The following is a 12949-nucleotide window of genomic DNA, read 5'->3' as shown; positions in this document are numbered from 1 at the left end:
TTGCAATTTGCAAAATTTCTACTTTCTACTTTCCTCTTCTTGCTTTCACACATAATTCTTAGACAATCTGTCTTTGAGCTATTTTCCCCAACCAAAATTTTTTTTCTTGGTACCTACTCAATGAATTCCATTTTTATTTTGAAAAATTAACTCAAGTCATCCTTTAATATAAACACAGTGGATTCTGATTAATTGGGCTGTCGGTTAATTATGGCAGCTGCTTATTTAGGACAACTCTTAAAAAAACAAATCAAGAAAATAGCCGAGATTCTCTTTGTTTATTTGGGACAGTGTGCTACAATTGGGGCAGGAGGCTGTTGCCAAACATTTTCTAACTGGCATCGGTCACGTGCATGTCACATGGCTGTTAGACACTACACCGTGCCTAAAACAAACAATTTTAAAATAGTGTCAATTGCATTTGTTTGTATTCAAAATCAGTAATTTTTGTCACTGATAGTTGCTGAGAAATAAGCAGTAAGACAATTCAAAACTGTTTTCCTCACTCCAGTTTTAAGCTTTCAGATTTGGATATGCCAAAAATGGCTGTGAGTGAAAAACAAAATGATTTCACTATTTCAACAAGTTAGGAACTACAAAGAATTTGAAGGTATCAACAATCATCTTTAATGTTACCTTTGGTCCTTAACGGATACTCAGCTGTCACTTGTCCATCTAAATAGTTGTTTGCAAGTGACAGTGGCCATGCCCTGGTATACCGCTTCAACAGGTGGGCTAAACCATGAGAGGGTAACCAATGGGTCTCATACCCCAGTGAGATAGGGACATGCCTGTCTAAAGTCAGCTCCAGCAGATTAGGTGGATGAGATCTACAGAGAGATCCAACAACCAGGAAGGTGGTTCTGCAACACTACATGGAGAACGAAAGGCATGACAAAGCACCAAAAAAGTCATGGTCATCCATTGCAATCATGGAAGACCCCAGAGGTGATGTCTACTCATACCACTGGATCCAGACTTCTGAAGTCGAGGGAGTGTAACTGCCCTCGTACAATGGCTTTTCTACTTTAAAAACTCTCCCACACGGGTTTCCTGTCGTTGTCAGATGTGATGGGCAACTGTAAGAAGTATTAGTAGCATTCTAATTTTTTCTTTATTTCATTTAAATATATACTCAGTTAAATAGTAGTTTGTCTTTTTTAAATGCCTTTTTAACTATTTCCATGAAACCAGCTAATTGGAGCAGCCGCTTAATTGAGCCAAAATGTACTGGTCCCGATGTGTCCTAATTAACTGGGATCCACTGTACCTTTAGATTCAACCATATTACTGAAAATTAATTCTATGAATGTGGGAACTTGTGAGCAATCATTAGAAAGAAATGATCATGAAAGCCAAATGGTCTAGAAATGTCAGAGCAGAATGTCACAACCTGTCACTCCTTCTAGGTCCGCAATTACTACCAGTCCCATGATATTCAATTGCCACTTGATGCTCTCAGGCTCATTAAGAATTTGTTTTGCAAGATTAGCTTTAAACTCAGAAATGTACTATAGGTTTAAAAATCTTGATCCTTTCTGTGAACTGGATGAATATTTTTAAAACTTCATAGGAGCATTATTGGAGAAACACATTCCTTGTGATTTTTTTGAATTGTGAGAATATAATTTTGTTGGTAACATTTATAGCAATTCAGAATCCTCTTGTAATAATTAATTAAACCTTCTTGGGTAGTATTATGGGGGAGTGTTTTCACTTCAGATGCATAGCATGATCAAATTCAATAGTTTAGTTTAATAATATTCCTTGCTCTATATGTGTTCAAATGTAGTACATCAATTAAAACAACCAGAAATATACTACAAAAATACGCATTTTTAATCAGTCTAGTACGCCACATGTGAATAATCCAATTTAAATATTTTAATATCCCATTGTAAAAGGACTCTACAGATTCATTGCATGTTATTTTGTTGTATAATGGTCATCCACCAGGCAAATTAAAAATATATATTCTAAAGCTTTTAAATGGCTATTAGTGTCCTTGAACCCATAAGAAACCGCTTAATTTTAAGAGTCTCCTTGAAGGCCTGTAAATGGATCAATTAGTGGAAACCCTCAGTGTTAATTAATTCCATCTGGGGTCAGGGCCAACTTTTAGCATGGTGTTTATTAAACTAGCACAATAGGGTACGGGATCTTTATTTGTACAAAGCTTAATTCGTGCTTGAAATTCACAATTGTTTGCACAGGTTTGGTTGCTTTTTTACATAGTTTAAAAAAAACTTGAGCTCTGCAAATTATCATTTTTGAGTATGAAGAGAGTGGCTTTTGGATAGTATGTGGATCAGTGAGAGAGAGCAAATTTTGTGATGAGGCCCATCAACTGCTAGTAAGCACATAACTGGAATACCACGGATGTTTTTGATGAGGAACAGCTGAGACAAGAACAAAGGCAATACATCTTGGAAAGTGTACCATTTCTGTCACTAGTAGGTTGTCACAGGAGTACAGGAGAAAATAAGTGACTTAAGAATGGAATGGAAAGCCATTACTCTAACAGTGCTGTTATGGCCATTGAATTGATAAATAAATGAGAATATTTAACATAGTGAAAAGTAACTATTATCTGGAAGAAGAATACTATTCTACATTATGTGAATAAATATGGTCAGAAATTTTACTCTAGGAAGAAATTTCTATTGCCAAATCTTTAATAGCTTAGTCTTCACTGATGTAATTTTTAATTGAAATACTGGCTTAAATAAGAGGGCATGACATGTAACAAACGGAGAAGCCCAGGACATTAAAGTAATTGACTTCATGGTGTTTCTGTGTTTTCTTTTTGTTAATTAGTTAATTTTAAATTCCTGTTGTGGATTAATGACTTAAAAAAACACACCAAATAATTGGAATCCCTAGGTGAAGCAGCAGTGGTTGATATCCTCTGAGGGAGAGCTTAGAACATCATTGTGGGATTGAAGCTCCTCCTTCACCGTATTGCTGCTAAAACATTTATTCATATCCTTTCAGACTCAATTACTTAAACATTTTGCTTGTCAATATCCACAGCCCTGCTCTTTATATAATTGTAATTTACCCAGAAACTTCCTACTGCATTCTCGTCACTGTAGATGCTGTGCTGTTATACTACATACATGTTATTTACAACTATAAACATCCCACAATACACATAGCATTAAAAACTAATTGCTATACAACTGAAATACTAGAGAGCAGCAAATTTACTGCCCTCATACTTAACTGGAAAGACATGTGCATGAGTTTTTGAACAGTGCCAATAGTGACGCTTTCAGAGTAAATGAACAGGAAGTTGCAAGGTAAAATAGGCTAAACAAATTCTGAAAGTTTTTTTCAACAGCAGTGATGAAACAGTTGCTTTTTTATCTATGTCAGTGAAATGAAGGTCAAATATGTGCTAGAGTGTGCATTAATTCAAATAGTAATAATTGAATTTGAAGCGACTTTATTTCTTACATCCTTCACATACATGAGTAAAAATCTGTTACATCTCCATCTAAATGTGCAATATACAATCATAGTAATCTATAATAATTTATAATAAATACAACAGTCAATGTAATATAGAGTACACTCAAGTCAGTGTGAGTTTATCAGTCTGATGGTTTGGTGGAAGAAGCTGTCCCGGAGACTGTTGGTCCTGGCTTTTATGCTGTGGTACCGCTTACTGGGTGGTAGCAGCTAGAATAGATTTTGGTTGGGATGACTTGGGTCCCCAATGATCCTATGGGCCCTTTCTACACACCTGTCCTTGTAATTCCCTTGAATCATGGGAAGTTCACAACTACAGATGCGCTGCGCTGTCTGCCCCACTCTCTGCAGAGTCCTGCGATTAATGGAGGTACAGTTCCCATACCAGGCAGCGATGCAGCCAATCAGGATGCTCTCAATTGTACCCCTGAAGAAAGTTCTTGGGATTTGGAGGCCCATACCAAACCTCCTCAACCATCTGAGGTGTAAGAGGCCCTGTTGTGCCTTTTTCACCACACAGCTGGTGTGTACGGACCACGTGAGCTCCTCGGTGATGTGGATGCCAAGGAACTTGAAGCTGTTTACTCTCTCAACCCCAGATCCATTAATGTTAAAATGTTTCTCTTCTGATTAGTTACGGAAACAAAATTGCTTCTTAAAAAACAGATTAAAGTAATTCCCGTGAGGTGTTTTGCTGCATACATATATTTAATCTGATAGCTTTAATACTGGTCGATATTGCTCCCATTCTTCTTATTGGCAGGGATAACATTTTGTACCCTCTGCAATACTTCATAGTTATGCAGAGGTAAAAGTAACAAAAAATTCATTTTTACTAGCAGCTGTTATTGAAATCTGATACTGCACTGAACATTTATGCAGTTTTAATCAATAAGCTTTGGACTGAGTATATCTCATTGATTATCAAATCTTCCATTTACAATTATGGCATGCCGAATTCAACTGAAGTTGTGGGCTGCAAACTGAGCAGAAGAGATCAGCTATCCTTATTGACTTCCAGAAAAGTTCAGGTAGTGTGTGTAATACCACCACCTGTTTAATTCATTTGCCAAAGTTGAATTCAATATGACATTACAGAAGCACTTTGAACAATGCTTAACAGTGGAATTGCTACAGTTATCCAATATGCTTCCAACTTTTTCCATACACACAAATACACTGTGTATAAAAAAAGTATAACGCAGAAAGCCTTCAAACCTTACGGTTCAGTCAGTCAAGTTTTGGTATATTAAAATACACTTGATTAAAACTAAATAAATTGGTTTGATGCAGAGACTGAAAGTTTCACTAAGGATGATTAATAAGTGTGTATGCAGTTGTTTTGATTGTTGTGGTTTTACTTAGGAATCTAAAATGTTTTATTTCTGCAGCTTGCAAAAGACAAAGAACGCTTGCAAGCTATGATGACCCACCTGCATGTGAAATCAACTGAACCAAAGCCAACTCCACAGCCTGTAAGTTAGATGTTACGGGGCAAGCTGACAATTGTGCAAAATGATTATCCTGTCATTTTGATTCTGTACACATCATCCAACTTTGTTATTTCTTGCTTTTCAGGGGTTTCCAGATTAACCTTTTCTGATGTAAAGTACTACAATGCTTTTAATGTCATCAGTTAATGTGTCTAATTATGAAGATATGGCCCCTAGCTATAGGAAAATCCACAAGCTTGCACATCTTGAAAACTTTTAGTCTACTGATGGATGTATGGTGTTTGAATTGTGGGCCAGTTTATTATCAACAAAAAGTAACAAATATTAGAACAGAGATCTTGTACCTTGAGCTATAATATAACTACAAATTCCAATTAAATTCCCCTCATCAGTATTTACTTTATTTACCTTCATTGGGTAAGTTATTCCAGCTCTTGCTTTTATTTCTGCTTGGCAGAGGGTTTATGTCTATTCTCTTGTAACCATGCAGTTGTAAAATTACTGCCTAATCATGGAACTCACACAAAAAAAAAATACAGTGAAAACCCTAGTTAATAAAATGTTGTTGAAATTATTGTCATCCAGAAATGCATGCAAAAACTTCACCTGCATGTTTCTGGATGACAGCTGCCTGCAGAGCTTATCAGCTGATATGTTACTGATTTGGAAGCAAATCAGCTCTCCAAAGAACATTCTCATAGCAGTCATTTTTGGCAGGATAAAAGATAAATAGGAATTGGTGGCGAGGAGTTAACATGGAATACTTCAGTGTGTCTGGTTATTTTTCTCACTACTCAATGGTCAATGTCTACACCCCTCCAAGCCACTTTGAGACATAGTCAAGAAAACAGTTATCACAAGATCTTTCACTGAGTGAGGTGAATAAAACAGAGGTGCTGCAAACCTTTTTGGCAATACTAGCAGAAATAGGTCACAAAAATTAAAAAGGAGGAAAAATATTGAGGATGCAATGGGATGCTTTAGAATTTGTGCTCTCTTTTACTGTGAGTGAAAAATGGGTGTCTTGAATCACAACTGTAATAGTAATTTAGAGATGGCCACTGCATCAGAAAGCATGATTAGAAATGCATTAGATACATTAAGGTGAATCTGTCTTGGAATTGTCTATACCAGTTTCCCAACTGTCGCTAATCAACCTGGAAAAGATCACTAACACCATTTAACATGAGGGAAATGGCTCTTAAGTGCAAGTCTTGCATAAAAATTTCACAAATGGGTCCAATTTCTAGGCACTACTTAGCCTACAGAAAGTGGGTTTCCTATTATTTGATCAGAGAGTGATGCAAATAGCATTCATGGAAAAGAACATTTGACCCTCCTTGTCAAAAGAAAAAACATATTTTCAAATTATCCCTCTGGTAGAAAGGGAAAAACTGGTATTTCAGAAATGAGAAAAAAAGTCAATACAATCTTTAATTCTTTTCTGTGAAGTTTTTCTGATGCCGAAAATCAAGGAGCTGTGCTTAGCCATTCCAAAATATATAGTAAAAAAATTATTTGTAACCTTACAGCAAAATATTATGCCATGCACATTATGCATATTATTATGCATTTATTATTATGTATTATGCATATCTTTGTGTATATGCACACATATCTAATTATCCCAAAAATACAGTGGGCTGGATTATGCTTCATCTTTAACCACACCCTCTGCCTCGTGGCACATTTTCCATGGCCACATTGTTTTTGTGAAATAGTGTCTCACTTGGACTGGAGTCCTCAATACAGCGACAACTTCAAGTAGTAGATGCTGAGACCATAACCTTCTGACACACTAAAAAAACTTCTAATTAAGTTACTTCTAAAAGAAGTAGATGTAAAGAATTAAAAAATAGAGAACTACGAGAAATAATAAATGTACTTAAATACCTAATTAACATTTTAATGAAAAAATTAAAGAAAACTGAACCATCTACCTTTACTTAACTTTTTCACCAACTTCAGCAACCCCATTAAAATTCTATTCTTACTGAAATGTGCAGCATCCTTGAGGGGTTTGACAGATTAGGTGTGGAGATGATGTTTTGTCTGTTTGGGGCGTCGATAATCGGGGATTACTGTCTCAATGTAAAAGGAAGCCATTCAGGAGACAGAAGTTTCTTCAAAGAGGTAGTGAATCTGTGGAACTCGGTACTCCAGAGGGCTGTGGCAGCTGATCGTTCCAGTGCAGTTTAATTATCATTCAACCATACATGAATACAGCCAAATGAAACCGTGTTCCTAGATATTAAAGAAATAAACAAATGTTAGAGTTAGTATGGAATAACAGTCACTCAGGAAAAGTTCAGCCATCATATTTTTAAAAATTGAAACAAATGTGAAGGGCCAGATAGCTTCCATTTACATGCTTCTTATGCTTTTATTGCATTGACTGGGTAAATAAGGTTATAGTAAAGCTGACTAGCTAGACATGAATTGTATCCAACCCTTCATCCCTCCCACTGGACTCAGATGAGATCTGCCCTCGAACAGATTCTGTTCTTCTATGTTGACCTCTAACAGATTCTATTTCTCCACGCTGCCCTCTAACAGAATCTGTACCTCTACTCTGCTTTGTCAGTGCAGAAGTTAGGAGTGCACTGATGGGAACAATGCTATTGGGGACACTTCTGTCTGAAACTACCAGCTGAAGAGATACATGAACTAGGCCATTGAAAAGAAATGAACCAACTTTTTTGCCCAGAGCAGAAGATAAAACAAAAGCCAGTAAGATATAATGGGGATTTACTATGGAGTTCTATAAACTTCTAATAGCGTTCATATGAAAGGTCATTCCACTTAATGTTAACAGGTGGCAGATTACATCATGATCATTATTCTGCTACACTCCTGTAATTCTGTAAATGAACGAATCAATTACAGTGGAAAGATTACCTTATTTCTTGCTTGAAACACGTATTATGCAGTCTCTGAAGGTATCCAGCCAGCAGCAGTATCATTCAACATCAATATATGAGAATTAATTGAGCATGACTGGGCCTTTCGTTGCCACTTGCAACTTCAGTCAATATGTGTTGATGCTGGATAATGACAAGGTAGTGGCTCATCTGCTCATTGTAGTTGTCTAATAGAGGACAGAGTAAAAATGCATACAGTGTGTTGGTAACAGTCATAATTAGGAAAATGTTTTTGTATAATCTATGCCAACAATCATAGATTTAATAATAGTATAAATATTCTAGTATAAGATGTAATCCCTTAGATTTGATTTAGAGTGTAAATATGATGCCTGCAAGGGACTATTTCATTATTAATCTTATAAGTGTTGAAAAATATACCTATAGTAAGAACAAAGCATCAGAAAAAAAAGTCAAGAATGGCGTACAAGAGTTTAAATTTATTTTCCTTCTTTTGTATTCTGTGTGGATTATTAAAATGATATGTTTAAACATTGAGGACAGACACAAAATTATTTCAAAATAAAATATTCAAATAGGTTACAATTGTGATACATACAAAGTAGTATGAGCCTTGCGCAGAAATGATAGAGTCAACCTATAACATGACAGGGAATGGATAGAAAAAGTAATTATAGAACCAAATCCATGTTAGGCTTGTCCCTTAATGTTGCATTAAATATTGTTGTGTTAACTTTTTAGTTAAATGAAAAAAGTTATTAAATACATTTTTCTGACAAATGACAGTCGTTTAGTGCCTTCTATCATATGACAATAATTAATTGTTAGTTGGACATTAGCTTTTTCCACTCTAAATGATTTCCACCTATTTTATGTGGTTATGAACCTTTGATTTAGCTTTTCATTAAATTTGACTTATTTCCGACAATGAGCAATTTTCCCTTAACATATTCACCCATTTGCTGCTTCATATGGATTCATTCTTTGCATTGTTACAATGAAATGGATTTTGAAATCTATATTTCATAAAATTTTGTTAAATTTAGTTATGTGGTAAAAGTTCATTTCATACAATTTTGAGCAAATTTTCAAATTTAACCATTAACTATTTTCATATGTTCTGATTAATCAGCACCTAATGAATATGATTTCCAAACAAAGCAGAAAAAGTATCATAAATTTACATAAATCATGTTTTTTCACTCCAAAAAAAGCTTTATTTACTCCCATCTATTTTCCCACTATCAGTTCATGTCCTGTTAATTTATTGCATGCCAGTTACTTGACCAACTCCTTTTTAGTCATGGTGAAAATTTTGTCTCCAGTTCTTCAGTGAGCACAAGGACCCAAGTCATCCTGTGGAAGGGGGTGGGGCATTGGGGTTGGGATGTATGTTTATACAGCTGTACCTTGTAAATCCAAAGAGATTGTGGTGTGAATGGGTAATAGATCTGAAAACAGCAATGGATTATGCAATATGATTGTCTCTAACTTGCCATTGGCTAAGAACTAATTGAAGGCCCCCTCAGTTACAAGGAGCACCGTGTCCTTGTTGTGGCATGGCCAGTAGTGGTGGTTAAGATGCATAGTAATGCCTTTATAAAGCTGTTCAGGTTTTGTATTGTATGGTTTCATATGTACCATCTTGGCTCACTAGAGCGAAATGTATTAACTGGTATTGCACATTTGTTTAGTCAAAGGGGCAGCCTCATGGTTGAGTAACTTACAGATTGTATGATTTGCATGTGTGAGATTTGCAAGTTGTTGGGTGTGTGGGAGAGCAGCTTGGCTTGAGACCTGATAGATCAACATTGTTGGTAAATGAGTAATGGGCCGTTTCTGGGGCTGATAGTGCAGCTGATGGGATGTGGCATCCAACGGTGCATTCCTTATCCCAATATGAACTACTTATAAACCTGCATCCAGTCATCCAACCTTGTCTCACAGCACTGACTTAACACTGCTTTCTGAATTAGAGTCGAAAGGGTATTATGCACCCCTACACAAAGAGAATATCTATCCTCTTCCCCACGGCCTGTATCAAGGCCCCCAGCCCAGTCTCTGAAAAGTTGAAAGCCTAAAACAGTTTAGGATAATTGACAGCATAATTCATTCAAAAATGTTTACTGCCTTAACTTGCCACAGTAACACCTCTTCAATAAAGACTTGCTTTTCCTGTGGGAGGTATAGCCTAGTGTAGCTTCACTTAGCAGATTCTGTGAAGTAATGCTGGAGAATTGCAAGTTTGCATTCAGTTATGTAGTTGACATGGAGCAACTAGTATATTAAAACATCTCAGTTCAAGTGAGATTTTCAAGGATGTGGAAAATGCATTGACGTTGATGTTGGACTCTCAGCACTTTTCCCAACAATTTCCAACCAGATACCCTTACAACTGAGGAGATTTACAAGATTCCAAAGTCTGGGATAGGAGCATGAGTTTGAAGAATTCTTCTTTAAATTATTTTAATGTATTCTTCTTCTTGGGATCTGGACATTCTTGGCAAGAGCGGTATTTATAACCCATCCACAATTGCCTTTGAGAAGATGGTGGTGTGCCACCTTGAATTGCTCCAGTTTTTCTGGGGAATACTTGCACAGTGTATTGAAAAGAAATCCTAGAATTTAGACTCAGCACTGATGAATGATTAGCAAAGAATAACTTCAAAGTAATTCTCCTAAATTTCAGGAAGCAACAATTTCTACTTGTGTTATAGTATAATCCTTCCATTATATTTAGGAAGTCACATGACTTATGGGCATAAGAAAATTGTAAGTGGTTCTGAAGAAGAAGAAGTGCTTTTCTCTATCATCATTAGAGTTGCTTCTTTTTGGGAAATAGTTCTGAATAACTCATGAAATAGCACATTGAATTTAAAATTTATAGATGCCTGATCTTAGTTTATGGCTTAAATCAGGAATGCAAAACTCTGGCTGACAAACAAAATTTAACTATGGCAATTCTTAGATGACAATTTAAGGGTTGAAAATCTGAAGGGACTCAGATATGAAACTGTGCTCAAGGTGCAAGTGTTGCATATGGCAGAATAGGCTTTTGCTCCACAATCTCTTGGCAATGGAGACAGTCAGCAGTTTGGGGAAAAAGAAAGTTGGAGGGAGGATCTGAAAGATTGAGATGGGAGTTGTCAGAAGGAATATCCTGGAGAATGTTGGACAGATGTTGGGTAATTAGGGGAAATGATCTGGAATCGGAAATGTGATGATTGGGGGCTGGCAGATAATCGAGAGATGGTCAACAGGGACATGGCTGGTGGAAGGATGTTGTAAGGGCATTGTGGAGCCGATCAGTAAGTTTGGTGTCTGGAATGATTAGTAGATCATCTGGATTAGAATTTTGCATGTTAAATTGTTTTAAGAACATGAAAATTGTTGTTTTCTCCAGAAAAGACTACTTCACATTTGTATAAACATTAACACCCAAGAAGCAAATACAGATAATTTTCATTAAAATATGCCAGGTACTTTTTGTTGTACATTTTAAATAGCAGTGATCATGTTCAGTGTGGATCAAAAATGTATCAGAATATGAACATTATTTTTCTGTATTATTTTCGGAATTACACTATAATGCGTTTTTTCTTAATGCAATCATGTCATTCTTAAACATTAGTGATGTTGGATTTTGCTTAACTTTACATTGTAAGCCCTTACACCGCGGTCATTTCTTTGCAATGACTTGCTTTTCCCCAGTCGGAAGTTAGAAACATTTTAAGTTAGCAATTTACTAGGGCTTTGCCTTTGTTGCGCAGGAGTAGTGGTTTGGCCAATGTCAACTAGTTTTCTAAGAAGGCATGTTTGAGAGAACATAGTATAATGTTCTTTCTCTAAATAAAAAGTTATAAATAGAATAAATAAATGATATTGTCTAGAAGAACACCAATAAAATACATGGAGAATGTTCAGAATCCAGAGGAGCTGCTCAGCAAACTGAGCTTGTGACAGCTCAGCTCGGGATAGGTAGTCCTATCATAATCACTTTTGCACTTTGAGTGTTTTGCGGAAACATTTCTAGTTTAATAAAATGCCTTGTTGAAAAAGAGCTAGTTTAGCGTGGCTCTGAGATCTAAATACCAGGGTAAAGGATCAGGAACTCTCATATGATATTTTAAAATGCCAATTCAGAACATGTACAGAAGTTTTAATGAGAAAATGAAGATAATTTCACTATTGAGTTAATTTTTTTTTACATCTACATTTACTGCATCTCAGTGTGTAATTATATTTAAATTGCACACATTTTGGAATTAACAGGCTGATAGAATTTTTTTCCTTAAAATGAACTTTGCATAAGTGATTTTGGTTATAGATTTTGAAAATATATTTTGTGTTACATTTCACTTGAACCAGCTTCTATCAATTCCAGCCAGAAAATTGACTTTGGACAGTAATTTTCCTCACATGGATTGTTAGTGCTTCTCCTTTAGCAGCTTAAAATAATTGGGTATAGAGTGAAAGATATGAGAGGGTCATATTCTCTCTATTTCCCAACCTTTGTTCATGAAAAGCTACCTTTGTGATATTGTGGTGCTCTTTCCACTAGTTCAGCTGAGAGATGTTGTGAGCTCATCCAACCAAGCCAAACAAATTTGAGTAACAGGCAGTTTCAAGACTCAGAACTGTGAGCTGTGCCTAGGAATTGAGCAGCTCTTTGAATGACAGCTTTTCAATGGCATCTGACATGAGTATTGGAAAAAAAGTAGCTTCAGCAAAAATAATGGAGGGCAAGTCATACACCACTGGAAATAAAACTATTGCATAATGTTGCATTGTTTAGACTGTAGTCAAAGGCTGGAATTGTTAATGTAGACCAACAACAGCCATTCAACCTAGTAGGTTTTCTCTTGTTAGAAGTAGAGTTTATTTGTACCATTGTGTTAGACATTTAGAAAACCTCTCCTGTGCAGTATATGAAAGTGATTTGTTCTTTAACCCTGTATTAATTCCGGAGATTTTCTTTCAATTTCACACTTATTTTAGCAAAGATACTAGATATCACACAGAAAATACACCAGGACTTTAAAACTATTTTACATTGAAAGGCTGAAATGTCTCTGTAACTAATAGTCCCGAATACTTTCCCATGTGAGTGGAACATTTCATTGTTTTGTAAAATTTGAA

At 35.9% G+C, this 12949-nt stretch overlaps 1 protein-coding gene across 8 annotated transcripts in view; it reads left to right on the top strand.

Moving 5' to 3' along the window:
* foxp1b (forkhead box P1b) overlaps nucleotides 1-12949 on the top strand; it is a 524891-nt gene that overhangs the window by 468790 nt on the left and 43152 nt on the right. For all 8 annotated transcript variants that reach the window (XM_059944321.1, XM_059944319.1, XM_059944324.1 and 5 more), the window contains one exon: nucleotides 4866-4949. In XM_059944321.1, coding sequence (XP_059800304.1) covers nucleotides 4866-4949 — 84 coding nt within the window. The remainder of the gene's footprint in view (nucleotides 1-4865; nucleotides 4950-12949) is intronic.

This window comes from Hypanus sabinus, chromosome 19, assembly GCF_030144855.1.
Source record: "Hypanus sabinus isolate sHypSab1 chromosome 19, sHypSab1.hap1, whole genome shotgun sequence".
NCBI classification, from domain to species: domain Eukaryota; kingdom Metazoa; phylum Chordata; class Chondrichthyes; order Myliobatiformes; family Dasyatidae; genus Hypanus; species Hypanus sabinus.
This window is presented reverse-complemented; position numbering and strand designations above follow the sequence as displayed.